The sequence below is a fragment of the Rhinoderma darwinii genome, chromosome 3, assembly GCF_050947455.1.
Source record: "Rhinoderma darwinii isolate aRhiDar2 chromosome 3, aRhiDar2.hap1, whole genome shotgun sequence".
NCBI classification, from domain to species: domain Eukaryota; kingdom Metazoa; phylum Chordata; class Amphibia; order Anura; family Rhinodermatidae; genus Rhinoderma; species Rhinoderma darwinii.
The window spans coordinates 290,916,858-290,931,251 of NC_134689.1; the positions used below are offsets into that span (position 1 = coordinate 290,916,858).

The following is a 14,394-nucleotide window of genomic DNA, read 5'->3' on the forward strand; positions in this document are numbered from 1 at the left end:
ATTGTAAATTCATCTACCTGGAATGTTATTAATATACCTTATTGTTTTACATGGAGTTAATCACTTTGTTTTTCTTCTACCAGAATGTGCTAATGACACAGTTGTTCATAATCTTTGTGGTACTGGAACCTGGCTGAATGGATTTCTGCAGGCCGTTTATGTGTTTGTACAGTACATAATTATGGTCAACCTTCTCATTGCTATATTTAAGTAAGTAAAATAATAATTTAACTGTATGTTTATTACCAGGGCTGACTCCAGGTTTATGTGGGCCCTTGGGCGACACATTTAGTAGGCCCCTTTGCAGGGGAACTAACGGCTGCAGTAAAATAGCAGAAAACGCCACTTTGTGCCCATATAGACGTTAGGCCCTGTTTATGTCCCCATGTAGAAGTTATGCCCCCAGTTTGTTTCCCCATAAATTTAGTGCCCTCTGTAGATAGTGCCACACAGCCCCCTCCCAGGTTGGGTTGGGCCACGCAGCCCCCTCCCAGGTTGGGCCACGCAGCCCCCTCCTCCCAGATAGTGCCACAGCCCCCCTCCCAGGTAGTGCCACTAAGCCCCGCTCCCAGGTAGTGCCATAAAGCCCTCCTTCCTGGTAGTGCCACACAGCCCTCCTTCCTTGTAGTGCCACACAGCTCCCCTCCCTCTAGGAGTGGAATCCCTAGCCAGAGCATTGCCAACGCTCTGGCTGGGGATTCCGCTTCCGGAGAAGCCCCGTTGTCACTCTCCATATATGTACAGAGTTGTCAGGGGCAACCCCAGAGCCATAGTCCCGGGCAGAGCACTTCTTGCACTCTGCCTGGGACTCCTGCGCTGCTCCTAACATCACTGTTCATATATGGACAGTGATATCAGGGGCTTTCCCAGAGACGGAGACCCGGATTAGAGTCACTTCTAGCGCTCTGTCTGGGACTCCTCTCCTCCTGACATCACTGTCCATATATGGACAGTGATGTCAGGGGCTTCCCCAAAGATGGAGTCCCAGAGCAGAGCCGCTCCTATCGCTCTGCCTGGAACTCCTTCTGACCTCACTGTCCAAATATGGACAGTGATGTCTGGGGCTTCCCCACAGCCAGTGTCCCGGGCAGAGCGCTATTGTGGTCGCGACGGTACCACTACGCCTTGATTTCTGTAGGTTCCAAATTAGAAGATATTTACAAGCTCGGTGAGTTAGTCAATCTGAGACCATGTTCTCAAAAAGCAAGACTCCAATTTATTATCATATACAGCGTATATTTGTAAGGCACAGAGCATGACTCATAGAGTGTAATCGGCAAAGGGAGAATCCTTCCCTCTGACCTTGCACGTTATCCCTGACTGTTACTTGCATGAACTGTTTTACTGCCAAAAAAAAATCGAAGTAATCTGCAGAGCATCTTCAGATTATTACAAGGCAAACTAAAAGACAAAAATTAATATCATACTGTGCAGTGTATACTGACACAAAATACAAAAATTGGAATTTTTAATTTATTCCTTCACAAATCCCACCTTTTGTGATAAATTAGGTTACTGAATTACCCACAAATGGAACTTTCGCTTCTTCCTTCAGCAAAGGCAGGGCTTACGGAAGTGGTTTTCTTCACCTGATTCACCTAATATCTCACAACAATCTTTCATTATAGGGTAGAGGTCTTCTTTCAAATGCCGTCCTTATTTTACAAAAAGCATAACAATTAAAACATGTTAGTATCACAAACAAAATCATTATACAGATAAGTGGTTGAAACAGGTAACTTAATATTTTTGGGGCCGTGGGTGAGAGCCCTGCAAAGATGTCATACCATGATGTGTAGTGACATCCTGAAGTTATGATGCCAAATGTGTTAAATGGCCTCCAGTAATAGTGGCTGCTATTTTTACCGTTTGTAAAGTCACATTGTGTGCGGTCATCATTTTCCTCACCTGGTCAGACCCTTATAATAGTTCCCTAAGTTTATTCAATGGCAAAATAATATTTTCGTAGGGTAAAGGTTCTGTTACCCATACTGTACTAATAGTTTAGGAAGATTAGGAAGAAACACAATGGTTTGGTTGTTCCACTGTATGTGTGTAATATTATACATACATCCTGAAAAGGCACTGGTTTTACTGAAGGGCGTTAGAGTTTCTGATTTGTTAGCTATTATTTGTTTAGTAAAATTAGCAGAAACGTAGGCAGCCGTCCATAACCAGCATATTCCAGACAACACTTGTTAGTAAATAAGCAATTTCATGATTTTAGAGTTCTTCCGTGTCCTTCTCCTCGGGATGTAGAACCTTTTTACCATTGCCTTTTGGATGTTTAATTTTAGAGTCCCATTTAACCTCTCGACCTTCCCACTACTTTGTGGATGGTATGGTGTATGGAATGCTTGATCTATTCCTAAAGCTGTCATGATCTGTCATTACCTCTCCTGTAAAGTGAGAGCCTCTGTCACTCTCAATTACCTCGGGTACTCCATACCGGCATACCACTTCAGTGATTATTTTCTGGGCAGTGGATATTGCAGTCGCTTTGGCCACTGGGAAAGCTTCTGGCCAACCTGAAAACAAATCAATGCACACAAGTACGTATTCATAAATTCCCACCTTTGGTAATTGGATGTAATCGATCTGTAGTCTCTGAAAAGGATACAAAGGTTTTGGGGTATGTTTCTGAGGTACTTTTACAGTTCTTCCCACATTATTGTGAGCGCATATCATACATCCCTGGGTGTATTTTGAGGCCATCAATCTGAAACCAGGGGCTAACCAATGTGTATTTACCAAGTCGCTCATGGCTGTTTTTGACTGATGTGTCTTACCGTGAGTTACCTGGGTCATCATAGGATGTAACGTCCTAGGTAGGCAGAGCCTGTTTTTCAAAGTCCATAACCCATCATGTCCTCTTTGGATGGCACCTTTTTCATGCCATGTCCGCTGTTCCTCTGGGCTGACTTGTTTCTCTAGAACTTGTAACATTTTAGGGTTAACAAAGTCCCGCACATTCTCCGGGTGTAGTACAGTCATTGTAGTAGCAAGGGCGGCAGGTATTTTGGCTGCTTCTTTTGCTGCTCTATCTGGTATTTCATTGCCCTTGGTTTCCATGCTGTTTACCTTAGTGTGTGCTTTTATTTTAGTGGGTTCCATTAGAGCTTCCATTAAGACTTTTACCAGGTCTGAGTTTTTGATAGGTGTGCCTGCTGACGTGAGGAATGCTCTTGCTTTCCATATAGGGCCATAATCATGAGCAATCCAAAAAGCATACCTTGAGTCTGTATATATGTTAGGGCCTGTTCATATCAGTGTTGGCTTTCCGCTCCGGGGTTCCGTCGGAGGTTTCCGTCGGGTGAACCCCGCAACGGAAAGTGAAAGTGAAACCACAGCTTCCGTTTCAGTCACCATTGATATCAATGGTGACGGAAACATCGCTAATGGTTTCCGTTCGTCACCATTCCGGCAGGTTTCCGTTTTAATGACGGAATCAATAGCGGAGTCGACTGCGCTATTGATTCCGTCGGAAACCCGGAAACCTGACGGAATGGTGACGAACGGAAACCATTAGCGATGTTTCCGTCACCATTGATATGGAAGCTGTGGTTTCACTTTCACTTTCCGTTTCGGGGGTTCACCCGACGGAAACCTCAGATGGAACCCCGGCACGGAAAGCGAACGGTAATGTGAACAGGCCCTAAACTGTCTTAGCTTTTACTAACCTACAGGCTTCTGTGAGAGATTTCAACTCAGCTTCCTGTGCTGACTTGTGTGATGGTAGTGCCTCGGCTTTGTGTACTACTTCTGTATCTACTACTGAATATCCTGTATGGAAATTACCATCCTCGAAGTACCTTGAACCACCCACAAAGAGAATAAAGTCAGGGTTATGTAATGGTGAATCCTTGACATGTGAAAAGCCCACAGTCTCCTGGGCCATGAGGGCCATGCAATCATGATCTTCCATAGAAGGAAGAAATTTAGACCAAATACCTGTATCTTCTCCACCTTGCTCCAAAGGCAGTAAGGTAGCTGGATTCAGGGTGGTACATCTCTGGATGGTCACCTGCTCAGGAAGAAGCAAAGCACATTGTAATCTCAGATGTCGAGCAGTAGACAGGTGTTTCAGCTGGGCCTGTGTGAGTACTGCTGAAATATTATGGGGGGCGTAAACAGTCACAGAGTGGTTGAGTATAAAATTTGTTGCCTTGTCCAAGACTGCCGGCACTGCTACTCTTGCCCTGACACAAGATGGGGCCCCTCTGGCTACCGAGTCGAGTCCCTAAAAAGGTACGTACGGCACTAAAAGTTTGTGGTGGAGGTATTCTTGAAACTACTTGCACCCTTTCAGGTGTTGGGTGTCTAATCCCTTGTGACACGCAGTGGCCCAAAAATATCACTGTGGTAACTGAAGTTTTGCTTGTGAAACCTTGCAGCCTTTTGTTGCCAAAAACTGCCAGGGATGTTTGGATACACTGATCCTGGCTGGGGCAACATAATAAAAGATCATCCACATATTGAAGAAGGACCACATCGGGGTCGGGATCCCAATCTTCAAGAACTAGGCCGATTGCAGCCGTATACATGCTAGGGAAAATCTGGGCGCCGCACCTTCCATGCGTACTGTTTGCCGAAATGAGTGAAGGCAAACAAGTACCAACAGTCAGGATGTAATGTTATAGAAAATAAAGCATTTGCCAAATCAATAACAGTAAAATGTGTGGCATTGTGAGGAATTTGTGCCAACAAGGTATGGGGATTTGGCACAATTGGGTTATTAAATACAGTAACAGAATTGACAGCTTGAAGATCATGTACCATATGATTGGTTCCCCTTTGTCTGTCTTCTTTTTGACTGGGTACAATGGGGTATTACATGGGGACACTATTTCACTGAGGATTCCTGCCCGCAGAAAATCCTGAACACTTGCAGAAATGGCTTGTGACTGAGCCATGCTCAAAGGGTATTTTTTCTTCTGTGGCAGTGGGTGGCCAGGTTTGAGACTTAGGCCTCATGCACACTTCCATCACCATTTTCTCAGCCATTTTTGACGAATCCGTGTGTCCGTTTTGTATCCGTGTGGTTTCCATGTGTCCGTTCCGTGTTTCCGTTTTAACCCCTTAAGGACAGAACCCCTTGAGGACAGAACAATTTTTTTAGATTTCCCTCTTTGCATCCCGACGCTCCTAACTCTTTTATTTTTTGTACGACGTATTTGTATGAGACTTTGTTTTTTGTGGGAAGAGTTGTACTTTATGTAGGTACAATTTTTTGGTACAAATACATTATCGTTTAATTTCTATAAATTTTTATTTTGCTGAAAATGCAGAAAAAAAGCAGTTCCGCAGCACTTTTAATATATTTTTTTTTACACCATACACCGATCATCATAAATAATGTTATACATTTGTTGTACAGGTTGTTACGGTCGTGGTGATACCAAATATGTCTATTATTTCATGTTTTGGGACTTCTATTTTAAAAAGTTTATTTATTATAAAAAAAATTGTTTTTCTGTGTATTTTTTTTACTTTATTTATTTATCATTAATTTTTTTTACATTCATTTAACTTTTTTTTTTAATCCCATAAAGGGATTTATCATTTTGATTTTGATTTTGTAACTGTACTGTACTGGCATAGATCTATATGCGAGTACATTAGCCTGTGTACTGATTGTACACAGGCAGTTGTTAGGGCATACCTCAGTATGCCCTAACAACAAGAAATAAGTTCAGACAGCCCTGGGGTCCTTCAATGGACACTGGGCAGTCTGGCCATACGAGTTGTGGGCTTTGATCGCATCACAATTATCTTCTGTGAAGCGATCAAAGTGCAGTCCCCCCTCCTTGAACTCCGCGATCAGCTTTCATCGCGGCGTTCAACGGGTTAACAGCAGAGAGAAGATGTTTCTCTCCTCTCCGCTGTCAGAGCGGGGCTGTGGCTGTGTATTACAGCCATTGCCCCGCTCTCGATCGCGCGCACAGACGGCTGTTACACAGGACGAGAATGCTCGTCCTAATGCGCGAAGTACTCGCCGCTCAGGACGAGCATTCTCGTCCTGTGTCGGCAACCAGTTAAACGAACGTTGTGCTTCCGTTTCGCTTCGGTTCAGGGTGCTATCAATGACAAAAACGGATAGCACCCTGAAGGAAAAAACTGAAGTGGGCACGAGGCCTTACAGTCACTGGTGGGACTGGAAGAACTCCTACATCCGTAGGACCAGCTGCCCAATAAGCTGACTGGTGTCACGCTGAGTGTCTCCACTTCTGATGGGAATAGACACTTGAGACGACGGCCATTCATCCCAAGGGTTAAGATCATACGAGGCAATAAGACATAATTCTTCCTCTCCCCAGTGTCCTGTCAGCTGCACTGTCCCATCTTCTAGATATTCTATACTGGTCCTGAGCCTCTGTAACAAATCTGCTCCTAATAAATTTACTGGGGTGGTTTCGCTAGTAACGATGCGAGTGACTACAGATTTGTGAGGACGAAACGAGAGGACAACTGGCTTTGCGATGGGTTCTAGACTACATTCCCCTCTACTCCCACACATAGTTGTGTTTCACCAGAGATAAAATAAGTGGGTATTTGACTGGCACTTACTACTGTTGTGGCTGCTCCAGTATCAATGAGAAAAGGAATTGGCCTCTGCCCTTCTATGGATAGAGATACTAACGGGGTGGGTCCTAATTTAATGGGCAGGATTGAAGCTATGGTGCCAGCTTCTGGATTGCTAATTTCTCATGATTGATACCCCTAATCCTCCTCATTCGGACGATGCCTGCCCGAGTGCTGCAGAGGAGGTTGTTCTTGATCTCCTTCCTGTGACTGAGCTTGTGGCTGCCAATTGGGGTCTCTAGGTCTCCTTGCGGCCTTACAATTTCTGGAAATATGTCCAGGCTTATCACAATTGTAACAAATTATCTGTTTTCGGGGTCCCCTGCCCTGTCCCCCTTGATTCTGATTCTGGGGGTAGTAGGGAGCCATTCCTGCTACAGGATTTTTCTTTCTCTGTTGTTTCTGACTTTGTTCTAGGCCTTGCGCAACTTTCATGAGGTCTCATGGGTCTAGGCTCCTCCATTCAGGACGGGCTACTCCTACAGCTTCTTTTATGGGTTTCTTTAACTGTTCCATAAAGGATAAATCCCTTTTTCTCTTCCAGTTCCTCATTCCCTTCTCTGTTCCCGTCGTCATCCCCATCTCTTACCATCATAACATTCATAATATAACTTTCCTCCACATTCGATTTCCCTAGCCCCTCCTCCCTGTACTTCCTTGGACACTTTTTCCGAGGCATTCACTTGCTCCGTGAACTTTTTATCTTATCTTTTAACTATCCTCTATGGGTTCTACCTACCTCACCCCTTTCATAAATCTCCTCCAGTTTTTGACTGCATCTCTCCCTTCCCTTTGTTTTACTATATCCACCGGAGAAACTCTGGGTTTCTTCTTCTGGGGTGTCAGTGTCACTAAATTCCCCATCTTGGTCACGCTACATGTCCCAGCATCACCTTGTCTACTGGAAGATGGCCGACTGATAGCTACAGGTACACCTTGTCTACTGGGAAGGGACTGATAGCTACAGTCACCCACACACATACTTTTCCCAGCATCACCTTGTCTACTGGGAAGGGACTGATAGATACTCACTTACTATCTATTTTCTACAGTCACCCACACACTACTCTGGCAAGTGCTTTAAAATACGGACCGGGGTCTGTGACACTCACCCACACCCAGACTAATCCAATATAGTAACAAAACTCCAAAAATGGCAATCAAAAACAACAATCCTAGCATGAGTGAGGCATGATCAAAACTCATTTTTTACCTAAAACACATTCACACAACCGTTACAGAAATCAGGCACTTTTCCTGAGGGAACAAGGATTCATGGACCGGCAAGCATTTAAAGAGGCTCTGTCACCAGATTATAAGTGCCCTATCTCCTAACATAATCTGATCGGCGCTGGAATGTAGATAACAGCAGTGGTTTTTATTTTGAAAAACGATCATTGGTCAGCCTCATACACTTCTTTACAACACCCACTTGGTCAAAAGTAAAAACACGCCCAGTTGGGCATTAAGAAACTAAATCTAAAATTGCTCATAACTCGCTCAAAAATTATCGTTTTTCAAAATAAAAACCACTGCTGTTATCTACATTACAGCGCCGATCAGATTATGTAGGAGATAGAGCACTTATAATCTGGTGACAGAGCCTCTTTAAGACCCTCTTACCTTATGTCTCCCGCTCATCCCCGAACTCACAGTGTAGAAGGTGCAGAGCAAAGTTGTAAGAATAAAGGCTTCTTACCTTATGCTGCAGCGATGGTCTGCACGTTCCTGGCTAGACACTGCAGGGCATTCGGAGTCAGGGGAGCACCAAGGTGTAACTGTCGGTCCCTGTTCGGGCACCAATTTCTGTGGTCACAACGGTACCACTACGCCTTGATTTCTGTAGGTTCCAAATTAGAAGGTATTTACGAGCTTCGTGAGTCAGTCACTCAGACACATAGAACAAAGAGCATGACTCATAGAGTGTAATCTGCAGAGAGAGAATCCCTCCCTCTGACCTTGCGCGTTATCCCTGACTGTTACTTGTATGAACTGTTTTACTGCCAAAAAGAAATAACTAAGTAATCTGCAGAGCATCTGCAGATTATTACAAGGCAAACTAAAAGACAAAAATGAATATCATACTGTGCAGTGTATACTGACACAAAATACAAAACATGGAATTTTGAATTTATGCCTTCACACTATTAGCTACTAGCACTCTGCCTGGGAGTCTGTAGCGTAGTAAATGGCAGAGTGGGCAGATACCTCCCTCTGCCATAGGGTTCAATACTATCTGCATCCTAAGGACGCCGATACTATTGAATGTGGTGTTGCTATCGCTGTAGCAGCCATAGCGGCTGCTACTGGGGCCACTGGGCATATGGGCGCCTGTGACGGTGGGTAGCACAGCGATCCTTACGCCGCCTCCTAGACAGGGGCAGAATCCCCTGCAAGACTCTGGTTGGGGATTCCTCTCCTGGAAGAGCCAAGATGGCAGCGTCGGGACCCGGTGGCCAAGGGGGCCCCCCCAAGGTTAGTGGGCCCTGGTACTTGCCTGGGTTCGCCGGGTGCTGACTCCGGCCCTGTCTATTACATGTTTTTAACCCCACTTTCCCTCAAAGAATTGTAGATTAGCTATAGACACTAAATTACCTGAAAGAGCTAATATCACTTGCCACCTAGCATCGTACGGGTGTCTCGGCATATTGGATTATCTGTGGTTAGCTGTAGATATCACAATTTTGTGCATTAACCAACTAACGGTTTGATATTAATATTTACAGTTTTGATAATATGTGTTTCTGTGTCTTTCAGCAATGTGTACTTGGAGTGTAAAGGCATTTCTGATCATCTGTGGAAGTTTCAGCGCTATTATTTTGTGATGTTTTATCACAATAAGCCAGTGCTTCCTCCACCCTTCATTCTTCTCAATCATTTCATTGCTGTCATGAACTGGCTGTGTGGACGGAGAAAGCGATCAAATTCTCAGGGGCCACGTAAGTTATATCCACTGCATTTATTTTCAGTTTGATTTCTTATAGTTGCCACCCCTTTTAAAAATCTGACAAAACAAGGAAATTGTTCTTACAATCTTTATTTTACTCAAATTTGCCCACAGAACTCTTCCTGACTGAAGAAGATAAAAAGAGGCTGCATGAATTTGAAGAAGAATGTGTACAGATCTATTTTCATGACAAGAAAGATGATAATAACTCAAAGAGTGATGAAAGAATTCGGGTAACATCTGAAAGGTACATTTTAGTGGAAAAATAAATCTAAACACTCTTGGGATACTCTTAGCTTACAGCTATAAACTAATGTAGTTTACTTATGTCTTATCGATGGAAACTGTTCCTTAACATCAGTAACAGTGAATATGTTATCAAGGTGTGACTTGTGATCTTTTAGTTCCAAAATTTATTAAAAACTATACAAATCCATTAAATGGCCAGTATCCTCTAAATATTCAGCTTTCAGCCATACCATATTAAAACCACTGACCGGTGAAGTGAATAACATTGATTATTTTGTTACAATGGCATCTGTCGAGGGTGGGATATATTTGGCAGCGAGTGAACAGTCAGTTCTTGAAGTTATGTGTGTTGGAAGCAAAAATAAGCAAAAATAAATAAATAAATGGGCAAGCTTAAAGGCTACACATATAAACCTTTAAAAGGGATTTTTTTTTTTTTTTTTAATAAGGTCAGTCAGTGTGTTTGGTGAAACTTTATTATTAGTTTTTATTAAAAATTATTTAGACTTTTTGAGATACAGCTGCTCTGTATCCTGTATACAGAGCAGCTGTATCGTTCACTAGGAGCTGACGGGTTCAGTTTCAGCGGGTCCTACGTGTCTGACACGCAGGTCCACCTATAATCTATCACATCTAAGTTATGAACTTAGATGTGATGGATAACAGGTGGATCCTGCGTGTCAGAGACACGTAGGACCCGCTTTCAATGAACAAATCCCGCGGACCTGACGGGAACAGGATTTAGCGAGCGATACAGGTGCTCTGTATAGAGAATACAGAGCAGCTGTATGTCAAAAAGTAAAAATCATTTTTAATAAAAACTAATTAGAAAGTTGCACCAATCACACTGATTGATGTTCTTATTAAAAGAAAAAAAAAATCCCTTTCAAGGTTTTACATAGACTTTAAGGATCTAAATGACTATGACAAGGGCCAAAGACAACTGGGTCAGAGCATCACCAAAACGGCAGGTTTTGTGGGGTATTCCCATTATGCAGTGTTTTAAAGAAGGACAACCAGTGAACCGGCAACAGGGTCATCGGCACCCATGGCTCATTGATGGCTAGCGCTTCTTGTCCCATACCACATAATAGCTACTGTGGCACAAATTGCTGAAAAAACTTAATGCTGGCTATGATATAAAGGTATTGCCTGTATTACCAAGTTATTGCCACATATTAGAATATTGATGTGATATCCATTTGTGTATATATATGATTATCTTATATGTGACAAGTACTTTATTTTTGCTTTAATATGTATATCGCTTCTGCGTTCACTTGCAGAGTTTGACAAAGGCCGGATTGTGACCGAAACATTACTTATCTTTAAATATTTCCTAATCCGAATAAATCACCTTTTTTTGCATATTCATCTAAGGAGTGCTTGAGTTTATCTTCTAAATATTGACAGGGTGGGAACCTACCAATAGCACCCAGACAACCTGCAGAGTGCCACAGATTTGATCTTCATGATATAAAGGTGTCAGAACACCTAGTGATCCACAGTTTACTCCGTTAGGGGCTGTGTAGCTGCAGACTTTTCAGAGTGCCCATGACCCCTGTTCACCGGCAAAAGCACTTACAATGGCCACGTGAGCATCATAGCTGGACCATGGAGCAATGAAAGAAGGTGGCCTGGTCTGATGAATCACATTTTCTTTTAAATCATGTGGATGGCTGGATGCGGGTGCATCATTTATCTGGGGAAGAGATGGCACCAGGATGCACTATGGGCAAGCCGGCAGAGGCATGTGATGCTCTGGGCAATGTTCTGCTGGGAAACCTTAGATCCTGGCATTTTATTTATTTGATACATGCCACCTATCTAAACATTGTTGAAGACAAAGTACACCCCTTCATGACAACAGTATTCCCTAATGGCAGCTCTTTCAACAAGATAATGCACGCTGCCGCACTGCAAAGATTGTTCAGGAATGGTTTTAGGAATGTGAAAAAGAGTTCAAGGTGTTGACCTGGCTTCCAAATTCCCCAGATCTAATTTCAATAGAGCATCTGTGGGATTTGCTGGAAAACAAGTCCGATTTATGGAGGCCCCACCTCGCAAGTTACAGGACTTAAATTTTTTTAGTGGGAAAACCCTATTATAGAATAAGTGATAAATGTATGATCACAGTGGGTTCCACCACTGGGACCCACAGTGATCACAAGACCTAGGGTCCCATGTCCCTTGTTTGATTGGACCGGTGGTCTAATGTCTGCACTACCTCTCCATTTATTCTCTACGTGACTGTCGGAAATAGTCGAGTACAGCGCTTGGCTATCTCCATCATTCCCCTAGAGAATGAATGGAGCATTAGAGCGCACCTGTGACCACTGCTCCATTCAAATGGAGGACATGGGACCCTCATTCTCGTGATTGCTGGGGATCCCAGCTGTCAGACCAGCCAGGATCATACGCTTATCACCTATCCTGTGTATAGGTGATGAATATTTTTGTTGGGACAACTCCTTTAAAGGATCTGGATCTGCCACTAATGTCTTAGTGCAAGATACCACAGGACACCTTCAAAGGTCTTGTGGAGTCCATGCCTCGACAGTTCAGAGATGTTTTGGCGGTACAAGGGGGACCTATACAATATTAGGCCGGTGGTTTTATGGTTATGGCTGAATGGTGTATATATGGCGTGAATATAAGACTGCTTAGATAAAAACTTAGAAATTGGGTTTGTTTTGGCCCCTGATGTACTGAATTATTGATTAATAAATTGTATTAATTTCTCAAATTTATGTTCATCAATAGATGTTCACCTTCTTTCATAGACATCCAGTACATCACATTATTTCTGTTTTTCTAGAGTGGAAGACATGTTTGGGGACATGAAGGACGTCAGAGATCATGTCAACTCCATAAAAAGTTTACTTGACCATTTAGATGATCACATTGGACACCTGCAAGATCTTTCAGGGCTTACATTGGATTCCATAAAAACTCTCACTGCACAGAAAGCAATGGAATCTAATAGAAGCCATAGTATTATGTCCTGTGATTTAAGCCTCTCAAAGCAAACCACTGATGATGGTCTTGGACAATCAACCACATGGCAGAAGAGCAGAAGTAGCCAAATCTGGGCTCGTTCCGTTTCACAACCTGGTTTAGAAAAGTATAATAAAACTTCAATTTCTCTGCAAAGGATCAATGGGTCAGAGTTTGGTCCTATACACAATACTTTACTTTACTTATCTGATCAGCTCCCAGAATTCCAGCATGGAGGTGTCTGTGAAGAGAAAAACCTAGATTATGTAAAACACAAATCTCTAAAAAGCAGGCCTCATGTAACACATGAGACATCAACTCAAAACTCCTCACCAGAATCTAAGCAACTGCAGGTTCCAGAAGTCTTAAATGTTTCCACAATTGTTCAGTCTAAAAAGAGTCCAATACAAGTTATACCAACATGTCTGGAGTCAGCCAGTTCATCACTGCTTGGGAAGGTATACAAAGAGGAAGGATTTGTAAATTGTGCATTTACAGATGACGACAACAAGGCTCTTTATGAAAATGACCCTGAAAATGGTGATCAATATTTCAAATCATCTTCTGAACTGAAAGATAAGGAAGCTGAACAGCCCTCATTGGATAAGTCCCCAAATGTAGTCATTCTCAAAAATGGTAAAGATCGACATAGTAACAATAATAAACTTACTGGAGTATTTTACAAACTGTGGAAACAATCTAAAAGTCCAGGTAAAATTACTGTCACTTCCTTTCTTGTTCTATTTTGGATACCAGCGTTATAATTTGTGTAGAAAACATAATAAGAAATTGGAGCCACAATTTAGATTTATTACAAATTATTACTTTGCCTATTTTGTAGCATACAGCATCTTAACTCTATGCATCATTGTGTTAGAAGTTATGATAATATAACTATAGCAAAAATATTTTTTATCTTTTTTTTTTCTTCTTAGGCAGGGTTTTATGCCGTTAGAGCTGCTGCACTAGTTAACCACAGTAGCCAGATGATACTTCTACTGAGCAGGATGATAAAAAATCCAGTTCACATAACTTCTAGGGCATGCCATTTTTTTTATCCTAACAGCAGCATTCATTATTCCTGATGTCCGAATGGCTTTTTCTCTAATTGATTTTAGTAGAAGAAAAACTTGTTATAGAAAAAATTACCTATGTTCTATATAAGCAGCTCTAGGAACACACTGAACCACATTTTTTTCGATGTAGTACTGGTCCAGTTCACTGCCTCACCACTAACAGTTTATGTAAACCTGTCTAACTCTCCTGCTTTTTTTCCTTCTGTGTGAACAAACACATTCTGTCCATCAGGGGCGTAACTAGGAAAGACTGGGCCCCATAGCAAGCTTTTGACTGGGGCCCCCCTCCCCTGGGTGTCATACAACCCCCCCTTGTAGATAGTGCCTTTTTTACAGCCCCCCTGTAGGTAACGCCATACAGCCCCCCTGTAGATAGCGCCATACAGCCCCCTCTGTAGATAACGCCATACAGCCCCCCCCTGTAGATAACGCCATACAGCCCCCCTGTAGATAACGCCATACAGCCCCCCTGTAGATAACGCCATACAGTCCCCCCTGTAGATAACGCCATACAGTCCCCCCTGTAGATAACGCCATATAGTC

At 42.8% G+C, this 14,394-nt stretch overlaps 1 protein-coding gene across 1 annotated transcript in view; it reads left to right on the forward strand.

The window, feature by feature from the left end:
- The window catches only part of LOC142750442 (transient receptor potential cation channel subfamily M member 7-like), a 94,850-nt gene that overhangs the window by 60,337 nt on the left and 20,119 nt on the right, over positions 1–14,394 (forward strand). Inside the window, exons 26-29 of the mRNA XM_075859443.1 lie at positions 84–210; positions 9,340–9,521; positions 9,644–9,776; positions 12,597–13,486. Of these exons, the coding sequence (XP_075715558.1) occupies positions 84–210; positions 9,340–9,521; positions 9,644–9,776; positions 12,597–13,486 (1,332 nt within the window). The remainder of the gene's footprint in view (positions 1–83; positions 211–9,339; positions 9,522–9,643; positions 9,777–12,596; positions 13,487–14,394) is intronic.